Genomic DNA, 16,764 nt, shown 5'->3' with positions numbered 1-16,764 from the left:
GCGAAGTTTTTTTCGGACTGACGAACCTAAAATGACTTTCGGACTGACGAACCCCCAGATATAGTAAATTTGCACTTCGGACTGACGACGTTTCGGACTGAAGACGTTTCGGACTAAGGACGTTTCGGACTGACACCCTGCACCCGTTTCTACAAGAGAACCCGGATCTTACAGAGGAAAGTGCCAAGCGCTGGCTATATCAAGACATTTTTACCCATTTCATGTATACCAATGTATATTTTGGTCCTGTTTTATATTATTTGCAGCGTTTTTTAGTGTTTTTATGTGTAAAATAAAACATATTTGCAGTTTGTTGAGAATGAAGTTGATGATAATGTATCAGTGCATAAGCTTTATAGTTCTGTGAAATGAGCCTACTCTGGATCATATTGATGTTCCTTTTGTACATATTTGTTTTAATGCCTAGTCCATATAATCAACTGATGATGATGATGACGGTGGTGATGATTAGATTTCTGATTTTTTATGACTTTTCATTATCATCATCGCCATCATCACTATTATTATCCTAAGCATTTAATATTTAATGATGATCATGATGTCAATGATGACCATAGTGATGATTGCATTGGCCATGATGATCACCATAATGGTGCAGATTTTAATGTGTTTACTTAGTGCATAAGCTTTACAGTTCTTTGAAATGAGCCTAGTCTGATGATCATCACTGTCATGACAACAATCTTAATAATATGCATTATAATCATCATCATCATCATCATCACTGTCTTTATAATCCTAAGCATTTTTAATATAATGATGATCATGATGATGACCATGATAATCTGTATGATAATAAACATGTTAATGATGTTGACCGAACCATGATAATGACCAGTAGGCCTACTTCAAGAATCATGTTGTTTTTCATGTTTACCTTAATGATCCATTATTTTATATACCGGTAGTACTAGCATAACTGACTTCATACGATAATGGTAATAGTAATGGTGATGATGGCATTGGCCATGATGATCACCATGATGGTGGCAATTTGAATGTTTTTACTTCTGTTTTTCAGTAGGCTTACAGACGGTCTGCTGTACACATATAGTACAGTGTGAAATGAGGCTAGTCAAGATCATAATGACATTGCTTTTGTATATATTTTTATTTTAATGTGTATATAATATAATTCACTAATGATGATAATGGTGGTGGTGATGATGATGATGATGCAAAAACACTACAACATTTGCGTTGGTGGTGATTGGATAATCTACATGTAGTACATGATGATCATCACTATCATGATAATAATCATCACCATCATCTTCGTCATTGTCATTATCGTAAGCAGTATAATCATGTTGATGTTGATGATGACCATGATGATGATGATGATGATGATGATGATGCAAAAGCACTACAACATTTGTGTTGGTGGTGATTGGATAATCTAGTACATGATGATCATCACTATCATGATAATAATCATTATCATCATCATCATTGTCATTATCGTAAGCATTATAATCATGTTGATGTTGATGATGACTATGATGATGATGATGACGATGATGCAAAAACACTACAACATCTGTGTTGGTGGTGATTGGATAATCTACATGTAGTACATAATAATAATCATTATCATCATCATCATCATCTTCTTCTTCATCGTCATTGTCATTGAGCCTTATTTTCTCAGTAGTAGTATTTTGGCACTTAAGCACATCTTCCACTACAGTCTTCATATACTTTAGATCAACCATTTAGCAGTGATGAGGCCCGAAATTTTCCATAATTCCAGGGTTAAGACCAACCTTAATAATCTTGTCAAGTCGACTCCCTGAAAATATGGCGAGATAATTTATATCGCCATACTTCTGACGAAAACCATATTTTAACGTGGCTTTGTACTATTTGTTAACGCACAGATACGCTACGCATACGCAACGCTTATCTGCATGCGCGGCGCATCTTAAGGAAGCACCACGGAAGCACTGATTTCACAAAAACCTAGCGGTCAAATGGCTCCGTTTTAGCTGATAAAATGTGAATTTTTTCAAGTTATTTCCCCCGATTTAAACATCAAGATATGAATAGATTTCGCCCAAACTTCTCAAGGGGCTGTGGATTTACCCGATGTTCACGCAATGTAAGGTAGAAAAACGAGAACTGCTGCATTATTCTGTAAGCTTCAATCAAAGTGCAAAATGTGACCACTTTAAACTTCAATGGGCTTTATTTCAATGTTCATTTTCTCGGTAAAAAAAGGTACACGATAACTCAATAAATACAGCATCTATAGGTAAGCAATTATGCGCATCATAAAAAAGCATGATCGACTTAAGAAACGGTTTTCTCATTTTTTTATATTTTGGTCTATCTCCGATTTTAGGCATCATTTTGTGCAAATAGGCGTGAATTTTATAAAGTTCATTTTGATGCCTTATATGGCCAATATCTCAAAAAATAAGGCCAATATCAAAAAACTAAAAAAACTGTTTTTGGAATGGTGCCTCAAGATTAAGAAAGAAGCAAAACAAAAATTTTTGAAAAGAGTGTTTTTTTTGTTACGATGTACCGAACAAAAAATGGCCAAAAATTCACTTTTTTGTGATTTTCTTCATTATTGTTGTTTTTACATCAAAACTGTACTTATATTGAGATTCATTGATGTCTTGCCTTTATAAAAATGTATACTTTTATATGTCTTGCGTGAATAATTTACACAGTTATGGCACTTTTACTACATGCATGTCTGAGAGTACACATCTACCTTAAGTCAACTAACTTCGGCTAATTTGTCAACTTATCAACATAAATTAGCTCGCCATCTCGCCAGGTAGGATGGCACTTTTAAGCTTCCATAAGGAAGTAATAAATGAACACTTACATTTTTTTATCAAGCTATATCTAACTCTATTTTATTAACTACTAACCAGACTATTTTTTTTAAATAAATAAACAGTTTGTTTACATTTTCTATTTTACAGTTTGAAGAATAAGAGATACAAAAAAATGATGTACCATGAAAACACAAAATGTTTTCGAACATTTTACCATTAACGTTATAACAACGTTAAAATGTCTGAGCACAGACGGGTTTGAAAAACGTTTTGCATATTTTTTAAATGATATTTAAACGTTAAATGTCGAGTTCAGAAAGGTTTGAAAAATGATGTTTGTTGAAAACATCTTCAAACGTCTTTAAAACAACAAACGAATTGTTAATATATTTTAAGTTGATACGTTTAATTAAAATGTTTTTAAAACATCCCCTTTTACCAAACGTTTTAATAACGTTTTTGTGTTAGCTGGGTATACAGTAAAAACAACATTGTTCTAAAGTAAATTATATGAAGAACATGAACGCAATTATTATTGATCATCTACCACAGTTTAATATATGGTATGTCTACTGGTCTACTACAAACTATATGTTCAAAATTAATTACAAGAACGTCCACATAATTTTTTGTGTTTATGTTTACTTTCCTGTGGCGGTTCTGGAAAATTCAGGCCTACTATCACAAAACAAGATATGAAATGACACTATAGAGACCTTCGGACCGGTCATCGCTTTACCTAATAAAATTCGTTATGGTATGGTATGTCTACTGGTCTACTACAAACTATATGTTCAAAATTAATTACAAGAACATCCACATAATTATTTGTGTTTATGTTTACTTTCCTGTGGCGGTCCTGGAAAATTCAGGCCTACTATCACAAAACAAGATATGAAATGACACTATAGAGACCTTCGGACCGGTCATCGCTTTACCTAATAAAATTCGTTATGGTATGGTATGTCTACTGGTCTACTACAAACTATATGTTCAAAATTAATTACAAGAACATCCACATAATTATTTGTGTTTATGTTTACTTTCCTGTGGCGGTCCTGGAAAATTCAGGCCTACTATCACAAAACAAGATATGAAGATATGACACTATAGAGACCTTCGGACCGGTCATCGCTTTACCTAATAAAATTCGTTGTGCTATCTTTTGTTTCTATATTAAAGGAAGATTTATTACGCCGAAACATATATTAAGCATTGAAAGCATCCATATTTTAAACAAAATACGATGCAAATACGTGATTATGTGATACAGGCGACGATATTACATGTGTATATTGTCAAGTCCCAAAATAATAGAACAATTTGGTAATTTTGTTTTCTTTTTCTCGTGTATCGTTTTTATTAAAGGCCTTATATTACTATTGTGGCGTTTTTGTGAAAGATATCACCGAGTTCTTTAATTTGATATATAATTTGATATATATTTCAATCGAAAATGTAAGTTTAATGAGCAAGGGTGTTATTTACGCGACCAAAGACAACTTTTTCAGAAATGGGGTTAATGCATCGTCCGGATAGCATACAGAAAAGAATCATAGCGCTTAATGAGCCCAATTAATAAATAAAGTGTGACACCAATGGCTGAAAAATGGCTGGTATCATATATTTCAATCAAACGGAATATATTGTCAGAAATGTGATTTTGGCCAAAATCTTCTATTATTTACGTTTCATTTCAATGGTACCTGAGGTTAAATAAATGGCATGTCTGTATGTGTCCGTGCTAAATCTCAACATTCTAAAAATCTTTTGGAGCTAAAAAGTGATTATGTTGTTTCATGGATAAAACAGTGTGTGTTATTTATGTGATTGATCTGACACTCCCCCTTCTGATGGCTATGTTTTAGTAGTTGTAACTGTTGGAGGCAATGAATCGTTTACTGTGTATAGTTACGACAGAATTATTTAGCCGAAAATAGCCAGTATTTGGATGTTCATCAGGACTGTATGATCACGAAAATTACCATGTCCAGAGATTATGATCAAGCATGCAATATTTCATCCATTAGTTAAAAAAGTTATTTTACATTAGTGTTATAATTGTGTTTTCTATACCGATGCACCTTTTCCTGGTTGCATTTTGATTCAACAATGTTTGACAAAATAATGTGAACTTTTATCACGTAAATAACACATTAGAGATCACCAAGCCACTGGAGACATCTGCGTATAATTACACGTCAGTGGTTATAAACTGGCCTCAAAAAGAAACTTATAATTTTTCACAAGGTCAAATCTTAAAATCCTGTACATAAAAATGAATAAAAATTGCACACAGGATTACTTCAATAATCTACTCTAAACACTGGTCAGTATTAAACCAAACAGTTGTCCAACTGACACAGCAGCAAAATGCAATGACATGAAACAGCTGGACCACATTCACAGCACAATTTAATAATTGGCACCCAACACAAAAAAAAATCTGTGAGTAAATGGAATAGGGTGGAACAAGACCTGTTTCTAGAAGAAAGTGTGTGAAAAGCAGAAGCAGCACCGTTACACACTGTTTTACTTGTGGCATTCTCACATATTTCTTTTGCTGGGGTTCCTATTATTCGCCTGTGAATGTTGTCCCGGAAGCTGTACCGTGTCAATGTATTTTACTGCTGTGTCAGTTAGACAACTGCTTGGTTGCTGGCATGTGTTTAGAGAAGAGTATTGAAGTAATCATGTGTGTAATTTTTGTTAATTTTTATGGACATGATTTTAAGATATGACCTTGTGAAAAATTATAAGTTTCTTTTTGAGGCCAGTTATTTCTTATAAAAGAATGCTTGATAAGGTTAGCAACTGTTTTAAACTGTTGCGATTTGGTAGTTCACAACATCTTGCGAATGGTAGTGAGCTTTTGGCAAAAATTGCATTGACTCGTTTCATAGCGATTATGTAAAAGAATTCAAATATCACAGATAAACTTTTGTAGGTCCTGTGGTTCTTGAGTTTTCAAAGTATATGATTGGAGAAAAAGCTTGTGCAAAACATCAAAGTGCTACGTATTTTTCAATAATATATTGATTAAGATAATGAAACTCGATTTTTTGGCTGCTTAGACCAATCACAATCCCTGTATGTTGAAATAGTTCAAACACTAATACTTATTTCTATGCAGTGTTTCTCTAGTGAGACACGAAGTTAGTAACCAATTAGCCTACTGTTAATATCTAAACTTTATCCATATCGTAAAACTTGGAAACAAGTTACGACCCAGTTAAGTCAACATTGTTTGTATTCATAATATCCCACAAAATCGAAATTATAATGGAATTATTGCCTTATAAGAATTACAAATAAGCATGCTACATACATTTTTATATCGGACTAAAATGTACATGTTTCTATCAGGGTCATAAAAGTGTACTTTCCTGATGTAAAAGTTACAGTGAAATTCTTATACAATTAAAGAAAAAACTAAGCACTAGGTTTACACGGCACATGATTTATATTAACTGCTAACTACATGATAATTGCAAAAATACGAACTTTGTACTAAATTTCAAAAGTACTCACAGGCTTCGCGTTTCAGGGTTGTATAACATGCGATTTAAAATCGCCCATTTCGAATCGATTTTGTCATACTACTATGCTCGTTCCTTACCAAATTAACCTTCCTCTTAACAAGGGGGTGGTTAGCACCCTCTAGAGTTTAAGATTTTTTAAGTTCATCTTTTCCGGTCACGTTAGCGAAAACAATATGGAGGTACAACATTCCCCAGGGTCAGGGTGTCCCGTCAAAGTCGAGATGTAGGGGGAAGGGGTGGTTGCCACCCTAATAGACTGTGTACAGTACTTTGTTGACCTTTTTGTGTATTTGACCTATTTTCTTACTAGTATGGGCCTCAAACTTTCATTTATTTTAGTATCAATGTAAAGGGTAAGACCATAGCTATCCATTGATAGCCATATACGTATCGGGTGCTTAATAAAAGCACCTGGGGTGCTCCTGAGGTGGTTATGGTAAACAGTGTTACAAAAATGACTTGGTAAAAGGAGGAATGATTAATATGGCAGGGTAATTAAAAATTAACAGTGACTAGCTATACTATACTGGTACACACATATATATTTACATTGCAATTAACGTTTGCTTTGTCTTTAATTTGTTGTAAGTTGTACTATCATAAGAGGTAATACCCGTGATATGTAAATAACATGTTTTAACAACACTAAAGTTTAACCACGTCGTATGTAAGAATTAAAACCCACAAACTTGTTGCAAAATCAGCCACATAAGCCTCCATATGTCTACTGAATTATGACAAAAACTGAGGACGTTTGAAATGTTGCGATTTCATGAAAATTGGTCCTTTTTAGATTTTTTATTATCACTATCACTGTTACATTACCAATCTAGCGTATATTATATATATGACATCTGACCTTCCTCAACCAAGCAACAAGGCTTTCATCACCTTACCCTTTCTGGATGGCATCTCGCAAAAATGTCAGCGTATTTTCAAAACCTACGGGGTAGCCACCAGCTTCAAACCCTACACGACACTTCGCAAAATCCTCGTGTAACATAAGGACCCAGTTCCAATTGAAAAACGCTGTGGTTGCATATGCCGGACTAAACTGCCCCGAATGCACAAAATCTTTACATCGGACAGTCTGAAAGACAACTGGGACAGATACTTAAAGAATATAAGTCCACTGCCCCCAGCAGGACACCATCAGTCATATCTGAACACAGTACTGAAACTAATCACCAAACTGACTTGGATAATGTCAAGGTTTTGAATCGTGAAGACAGATAATACCCCCACCTGGTGCGGGAGGTCCTTCAAATCAGATGATTTCAACTTAACGAAATGCGTATACATGTATATACATTCTGTGGTGTCAGAATCATGACAAACTAAGCCATTCCAGCACAGCCTCTACTCCAAAAGTAGTCAAAAGTGCTCAGCCACTATAAATAGTGGGGGCGTAATATAATAAGTATTATTTGTCAGATGACTAACTTTGGAATTAAAAGTGCTCAAACCCATTACAGGTGAGCGAAGAAACAAATTCAAAGTATAGACCTCTGGAAAAGACAACCGTTACTAATAGTTTCACGGCCTATCCTCACTTACGATCATTGAGTATACCGATCATCAGACGGATAATTTGTCATGGTTTCAACTTAACAGAAATACATATACATGTATATACATTCTGTGGTGTCAGAATCATGACAAACCAAGCCATTCCAGCACAGCCTCTACTCCAAAAGTAGTCGAAAGTGCTCAACCACTATAAATAGTGGAGGCGTAATATAATCATTTTTCAGCCGACTTTGGAATCTGTTGGTCAGGAACGTTGTGAGGGCGACGGCGGTGCTGTTCCTGGTTATGTGGGAACATGGCCGTGTAGAACTCACTCCAGCCGCCCATACGCACACGCAACAGGTCATAAGCTTCAGGATTTTTCCGGGCCTCATCAAGTGTGTCAGAAGAAGCACATGTCACAGTCATAATGTTCGAGCCTTCACCATTGGCGAATGCCTTGAGGGCACCGACTAGATTAGCCTCTGGATAATTTTCGTCGATGTTAAAATCTGAAGCGGCACCATCGCTGAAGCAGTTGACACCCTCGCCTTTATATCCCTTTAACACCTTACAAAAGCCGGGGGAATTTTGCACTGTGGCCTGTTTGGGCTCACGGTCATCAGGTGTTGGAGCAGGACTAAGGTCAGAGGAGATGGCTTCAGCTGCCCGACGTCCATCAGCTGAGGCTCCATTCTGGTAACCAAAATCCACAAAGTTCTCAAAGTTACCAACACCTGGCTGAATTTGAAAGCCAAATGGAGAATTACAGCTTCCAAATTTCTCACAAAAACGGGCCATATTGTCTTCTATTGGTTTAATTGGATCCCTGAATACTTTCAACGTCTCTTCCGCAATTATCTTTAGCAGTTCCTGGCCCAGATCATCTACTTCAGGGTTACCCCTGCCGAAGCGCGGGAGTGATAACGCCACCTCACGCAGGCGCTTGTAGCGCTCAGCTGTTAACTCTAACCGAAACCCACCTACCAAGCTGCTGAACAGGGGTTCCACCATCTTATAGCCCCAGTCACATGTCAAACAATGTACCAGCTCAGGCAATGTGATGACTGCTGTTTCGGAGTCAAACACCATGTGTTTGATAGCATACAGAGAGTTAATGGCGCTTGGTATGGCAAAGAAGCAAGGGGCAAAGATATTGTACTTTGTGCCTCCACCATAGATGTCTCGACCCCTTTCAATGCAGTCGTCCATCATGACAGATAGCAGGGGCGAGGGGCAAACACTTGATGCAGCACCATACAATTCAACCTGGTCGCTGATTGACTTGGTGATTAACCAGCGGAAATGCTCTCGGTACAACTCCACAAGATCATCAAAACGCTTGATATCTTTAACGTCACGAGATGTGAATGAATTTTTCTGGCCCAAAAGATAAGTGGGTCCAGCAGTAACATAGAGCCTACCCATATTGAGCGCACATTCCAGTGGGTTGAGGGCAGAGAACCCTCCCAACGTGAACCAGTTCTCACCTGGGAACTGGGGCTCATAACAACCATCACAGGCATAGTTACGTGCACTTTCTAAGGTGACGTCACTTTTCCATTTTGAGGAATTTGCCGCATTACCCCCCACACTACTACCACTGGCAAACAGTGCGGGGATAAGTTTATCATCGTTCAGAAATATTGGGTGTGCACCACCCGTCTTAAGTACCTTGGCGGCCTCTACTAGGTATTCCACTGGCATGTCCTGTCTGACCCGCAATGAGAGGCAGGGTGCGTTCAATGGCAGTCTGGATGCACGCAAGGCAAGCTTGGTGAGCGTGTTGTAGGCCAATGTTCCATTAGCTGCAGTGCCCCCCACAGTGATCTGTTGTACCCATTGGTTGATGGCAGCCCCTTGTACATAAGGACCACTTGCGCCACCCATGGCAAGGTTGCCCGTGGGTTGGTGATCTTCTATCATCATACGATTCTGTTGCACCTTTTCCCCTAGCTTGATCCAAAAGGCCTCCATCACTTCCTGGGCTCCTGCCTCAGTAATCCGGCCTGCAGCAAAGTCTGCCTCGTAGAATGGATAGATTATCTGATCTACCCTACCAATGCCACAAGGCTCGCCATTCAGGCTCAGACAAACGTGCATTGTAAACAACAGTTGAAGAGCATCAGTCATGGTGTCTGGCTTTCCTTCAGCAAGTTTGTACATGCGTTCCTTGATCTCCATAAGGTTCTTTCTTGTTTCTATTTGTGTCCACGGTTTTAATTTAGAGGCCATTTGGTCAGCTAGTTGAGCATAGTTATGGCAATAATCGACCACACCTTCCAATGATAAAATCACTGACCGGTAGAAATTCCTCTTGCTATCATCATCATATGTCATGTCTAGTTTCCTCTGAACTTGATCAATGAGGCCGGATATGCCAAGCTTTAGTGACCGCTCATGACCAGGCACTACATGGCCAACCCCACTGGCCTCACTCAGATTTCTCAGGTAGCCCTCCATGGATTCTTTTTCAGTGAGGTACTTCATTACATAACGGCCCTGTCCAAGGCCGAGATTTGGCATCCCACCTACGATAATCTCTTGTGGATGAATATGGAATGTGTTGGCACCATTTATCGCCTTGCCATTGATCTCACGTTGACCTCGGAAGCCATATTTGGTGCTGCTACTGAGGCGCAGGGTCATTTTTGTGGCCCAGCCCTTGCGCTCCACGACTGACAGCGCCATTACTTCTTCGGCTTTCTCAGGGCCATATTCTGCTGCCACATAGTCTTTCAGGTGACCAATTTCTTCCTGCTTTCTGTTGAAATACCAGCTGTCCTGCCAAAGTAAAAAGGTGTTGGCCAGCAAGGCAAGGATGCGGTAGGAAGGTGGGTTCAACTTCTCCCTGTCTTCATTTTTCGCTGTGGCCATGGTGAACAAATAGTCTTTGTGATTGTAGAACATAACACCATTAGGAGAGCGCTTCTTAAAATGACGACTCACCCGTTGCCAATCAATACCTGGGTAGTAGTTCCAATCACCATACCATTTATTTAATGGCAGTCTGAGGTTTTTGCAAGAAGGAATGTAGAAGAAGCCACCGAAATCAGCTCTCAGATTGTCAAATAGGCGATCCTGCATGAAGTATTCTGTTTCACCAATCATTTGGTCCATGATGGTTTCCAGAACCTTAACGTCTTTCGTCAATCCCGCAAAGTATACACCCTTTTCATCATTTTTGGGGCCTATGGGGTGATTTCTATCGTCAACATATGGCGAGGATCCAAATGGCAGCCCTAGACGGAGGACCAATGTGGTGTCACCATTTTCATCCCGGACTCTTGCCGATTTTATGTGGGTGCGGTCATCCTGTATTGGAATAATAGTATCATTAGCCTTGCGCCCAATCATGTCTTCTATCCCCTCTTCAGTCTTGGCATGGATATGTGCCCAGTTGATGTTCAACCGCTGGGCCAACGCAAATGAGCCACCTATATTGTTCATATCCTCATATCCAATAACGGTATGATTTCCCAGGTTGATTGGATCGGAAGGGTTGTTTAGGTTCTCCGAAAAACGCCTCCCCAAGACTTTTCCATCTGATCTGTCAGGCTTCGTGGACCTGGTGTTCACGTCTTGGTGAACACAGTCAGAGCAAACTATGTCTAGCTTCTCAGTGAGATATTTGTGGATATATTGCTGGACGCGAGGGATATGGTCCCGTTTGTCTGATTTTATGTGAAACCAGAGGTCGCCCTTGGAGTCCACAAAAGATGAGGCTCGGCTGAAGACTGAGGAGGTTTTATATTTAGGTATATTGCCCATCAAGGTTTCTTCATATTTAAAGGTCATGCCAACCGGTGGTTCCTTTCCTTCCTCTTCACACCATTTTGTCCACAATGAGAAATTCACACCCACCACAGCTGTGGTGTGTGCTTTGCCATATTTTTCATGGATCTCTGTGCGAAGATCTTTCATCAAATGTGAGAGGTCATTTTTGGTGATATTGTCACCGTAGGCATCATCCTTACGCCGCCAATAGGTAACGAAGCAAGCATATGGAGATGGGTAGAGGAGTCCTCGTTGCATGTGGCTAAATACATTTTCTAAGAGAATGCGGCCTCCTTCAAGGGAAAGCCTTGAAGCCATGTTTGAATTTGTGTCTGATGGATGATGTTATTTTTATAAATTAAAATAACATTCCATGTGTGAGGAGAGAAAATTTATAAAACGTAACTTGAATTTTCTTGTATGTAGTTATCGTCAGTTCTAATAATTTACTGCGTGATCGATCATGAGATCGTTTGACTGTGTTGGCAAACAAGACGTTGTTTAATTTAGTCAGAAAATTTGAAGAATTGCGCTTGTCTCTAGCAGCTTTTATGTATTTACATGTATACAAAAAGCTAGATTTGTAATGTAACAGTGAAAATGGTAAATTAATTGCCTAGTAATGTAGTTAATAACCAAATCCATTTATTCTTACTTTTCAGACCTTTACAGCAGCTATATATATATGCTAATTTTGTATTATTTGCAACGTAATCCTTCAATAAACATCTTTAGATTGTTTTTTATCAATGATCCTTAGTGAACCGATCGTCTTGGCAGTTTATGTCTTTTCTCTCTACTTAAATGTAGTCCTACTCTTAACCATGGTAAACTATGCAGGTAGCTTGAAGCTGAACGTTTAAAGATGGTACGTAGAGTGTGCAACTACAGACTGAACATTAGACGGGGTGTACACATGCGTCTTAAGTATTGTATCTGTCCAACCGACAGTTGGCACTTCACAGTGAATGATTCTCCCAATATATGTTCAGGGTGTAACTACAGAACATGTAGGCTAACTCAGTGTCTGTACAAGGTACGTCACAGTAAGAACATCGGAAGCAGGTGTCAGTCTTCTTCAGCTAGGGCTGATTAATTGTATACCTGTAATAACATAGATATAAAACCCAATTATATATATATATATATATATATATTGTGTAATTGTTACACTTAAGTGAGGGATTATGATCATTTTGACAAGAATGGTGAACAATCCGCAAGAACAAAAGGTAAAATAAAATAAATAAGATTAGTATTCGACTATTCACATAAGTCATAGACCTCATAACAACGGCCCAGAGAAGACGAGCTACAGGGCTTATTATTTGCATGTATAAATTAAGTGGAAATCAGATGAAAGCAGGTCGTCCTTTTAATCCTCTTTCCTCCATTCACGACGATCTTCTTTATTTCATTCAAATACACGAATAAAATACACATTTGAATGGGGAGGAACTCAAGAGGCCAGATGGCCTGAAACGAGCATCCCATGACGACACCCTTAGACACATAACAATCAAACAAAATAAATACAGCAGTTTAAATCAAGTAAACATGCAACAACAACAAAAAAATCCTTTGCTTTAAGTATTAAGGGAAGAAGCGCAGGAAAAACACTCATTTATTGTCATATTTCATTGTCATTCCAGGTAAAAGAGCAGACTTTTGTCTTTCATATACTTTTTATTCTCCTAAAATTGCACTTAGGGTTCTCAAGAAACTGCAATTTGAAGTGAAGCATCTTGTGCGATCAAATGTTTTATTTATGTATTTTATTGTTTTTCAAGTGGCGATATATAACATTTTTACAATCAAAAAACTGTATCTCAAAAGGCAAATAAGCTTTTATCATGTTATCTTCACAAAATATTGTAATAAATCAAGTGCCTGCTTCTTTTACATGTTTTATGTTATAAATTGCCATCTAATTTGCATTAAAAATTAAAAAGGTTTTTCTAGATGTTTCTAGGATTTTTGTCATTTTTTGCATTTTAGCGCCTTCAAAATAGTAGCTTGAGGACATTTTAAGACGGATTTTAATGAATTTTTCGCAGAATGTGTGTTTTATTATTTGTAAAAAAAGTGTGGAAGTATATTTTTGATTTTTTTTTTGTTTTGACGCACCGTCACATTTTTTTAGGTCAAAAATCTTATTTTTGGAGTTATCAGGTTTTGAAACATTTTTTCAATTTTTTTTTTTTTTGCATTTTTCTTATTTTTTTTGTCTCAACTTTCTTTTACACCTAGTATGAATTTCCCAGCATATTTAGTTTAAAAAAAATTCATCGCACAAGAAAGCTGTTATTTGTAATGGCTATTAAAGGCATAATGATACAAGGTATCTGGTATAAAAATTACAGGCTTAAATGTAATTTGACAAAATATTAGCTTTAATTTGAGACCAAAAGTTTGTAAAAGATTTAGATGTTTTGCTGGTCTTGTCAATTTGATTCCATATTTGAGGACCGGCTGTTCGTATTGTTTTATGAGCAAAATTAGTTGACAGATTATATAATCCTTAGTATTTCTTGTGTAGCATCCATGCTGCTTTCCTTGTGTGACGAAGTAACTGTCAAATACTTTAGGTAGTTGTACAGTAATTATTAATACTCTTTTTAGGAGTTTGAAAATTGTATCTAAATATCTTTTACATGTATTTTCCCAAGCCAATATGCCGTAACTTTGTAATAATAAGGTAGAATTAAAGTTCAATAAAGAGAATGAAAGAGAACTCTATCGGGAACAAAGTGTTTGAGTTGGCTTTTGACACCTATACCCTTAGACACATTCTTTGCAATATCATTTCCGGTATGACTTTTCCACGTTTCCATGGTTATTGTTGCCAGTTGACCTGTGCATACAATCATGTCTCTGAGTTTCTCTACAGATAATCATTGATGTTTCCTTCGATATAATATTAATATTTTAAGTCATCTATCAACTACCATCATATAGATCTTATCTTCGGGATTCTTATGGTGCATTTTCTTGAAATATAGCTGCTGATATTTTGTGATTATTGTGCTCATTTTTCATACTGTATAGTGTGTAAATAGCATACCAGTTAACCATCTTGGACTTCACCTCTGAATCAATCAATACACTGATCAATGGATGGGACAATAGACAGGACAATGGATTCTGTTAGTCATCATGCCACTCTCAACATGCTCAATAGCACTGACTTTATGGGTTTTTCTAACTCCGAAATTTCCCATGTCCCTGCTGAGGATGTTTGGGAAATTCTTTCCAGAAAGGAAAGAAATGATGAACTTGCCTTTGACACCCTGGAGTGGAGCCCACAGAATATGGTAAATAATGGCAGGATATACAGAGCAGAACTTGGAACTAGCGATGATGCATGTTCTTGTAAGAATTCAGGAAGCTGGATATGCGATGTGGATCCGCAAAATACTACCAAAATTTGCAACAAAAGTCCCAGCAAACACAAAAACGTTTTTAAAACGTTTTAAATATGTTATATTTTGGGTTTTGGTTTAGGTAAAAACGTTTAAATAACATTAAAATGTCGGGTTATATAAAGGTCATGAAATCGTTTTAAAACGTTTGCTATGAAAACACACTACAATATTTTAAAAATGTTTTTGAAATGTCATTGTAAACTATTTTGCAAACATTTTGGCCAAATATTTTGTCAACACTTAAATAACATAATGTTAAAATATTTGCTCCCAGCAAACACAGAAATGTTCTTAAAATGTTTTTTACAAAGCGTTTTAATAACATTTAAATGTCGGGTTATATAAAGGTCGTGAAAACATTTTAAAAACGTTTTGTAAATATTTTGGGCAAACATTTTTGCAAAATATTTTTCAACCCCAAAATAACATTCTGTTTAGAATGATTTGTACCAAGTTTTCAAAAATGTTTTTGGAATGTTATTAAAACGTTTTATACCCTTTATATAACCCGACATTAAAATGTTTTCTGTAAAACATTTGTGTTTGCTGTGTAGTAAATAACCAACAAATGTTATTTAATCTTATAAAAACGTTTTATACCATTAATGTACCATATATATAACCCGACATTTAAACGTTTTCTGACAACCTTTTATAACCTTTTGCGAATGATGTCGAAAACGTTTTGTGTTTGCTGGGGTAATGCAATCTTTGAATTTCCAAGAGAAAAATGTATCTCAGCAGCAATCAGCAACTAATTTGGCATCTCCTTCTACATCAACTCCTTGCCACCCCAGTATCTCATCAACAACTCCACACAAATCATTACACTCAGAACGCAGGACAACCGATTCTTTTGTTCTGCTTAGTCGCGCTAAAAGTCGATCGATACATGTTAAAATCAGCACAATTCAGAGATACACCTTTTTGCTATGAAATTAATTTTCTCGGTCAAATATATTTTTTATCTTCAGTAATGTCAGTTAAAAACATAGTGCTTGGATATACATTTTTTTTAAAATCCTAGTGTTAAAATTAGCCATGAAATTGTGTCTTTTAGTGTGACATTTTTGATTTTTATAGGCCTTTAGTTCGCCCCGCGAGCTTTTTACGGAATTCATTTTTTAGCGTCTCAAACTAATATAGTTTGCTAAAGAAAGATATTTCCCACCTCTGTAAGGCACATCGTGTGGGTCTATATATTATAGTTGTGTTAGAATTTCCGTTTATATTTTACCCTTTTTCCCTTCATGCTCCGAAAATGTCAAACGCAGTACTTTATTTCGAGAGCAACCAGCAGAAATAATCGATATTTCCATTGTTATCATCCAGGTCCCTTTTCCATTGAAAGCAAGGATTGCCCGGCCATCGATTTGGTAGCCCAAATCCCCAATTGGGTGTTCTGGTAAATGAGGTGAATTTTGGACATTTGCTCCCGTGATAGCCTGCAATTTCAATTTATAGGGCCTATGGATTCCATGATTATGAAAACCATTTTGTCTGTTTGTTTGTTTGTTTATTTACCTAGGATGAGGTCCATGGGAAAATCCAATGTCCAAACCTAGAAAAATTAGGTTGCTATTATAGGGGATTTTAATTTTCTGTCACTCCTATCTCCAGGTGAATTTTGTATGACCCCCCCCCCCACCCCCCCCCCCCCAATCGCGGGTTGGCATTTTCATTACACCCTTCGGA

General features: G+C 37.0%; 1 protein-coding gene across 1 annotated transcript in view; it reads right to left on the bottom strand.

Moving 5' to 3' along the window:
- Positions 1-232: 232 nt before the first annotated feature.
- Positions 233-16,764, bottom strand: part of LOC140145241 (4-hydroxyphenylacetate decarboxylase glycyl radical subunit-like) — a 32,773-nt gene continuing 16,241 nt past the window's right edge. Inside the window, exon 3 of the mRNA XM_072167010.1 lies at positions 233-12,748. Within this exon, the coding sequence (XP_072023111.1) occupies positions 8,102-11,962 (3,861 nt within the window). The 5' untranslated portion in view covers positions 11,963-12,748 and the 3' untranslated portion in view covers positions 233-8,101. The remainder of the gene's footprint in view (positions 12,749-16,764) is intronic.

The sequence above is a fragment of the Amphiura filiformis genome, unplaced genomic scaffold, assembly GCF_039555335.1.
Source record: "Amphiura filiformis unplaced genomic scaffold, Afil_fr2py scaffold_180, whole genome shotgun sequence".
NCBI lineage: Eukaryota > Metazoa > Echinodermata > Ophiuroidea > Amphilepidida > Amphiuridae > Amphiura > Amphiura filiformis.
The sequence above is the reverse complement of the archived record's forward strand: the minus strand, read 5'-3'. Positions and strand labels throughout refer to the sequence as shown.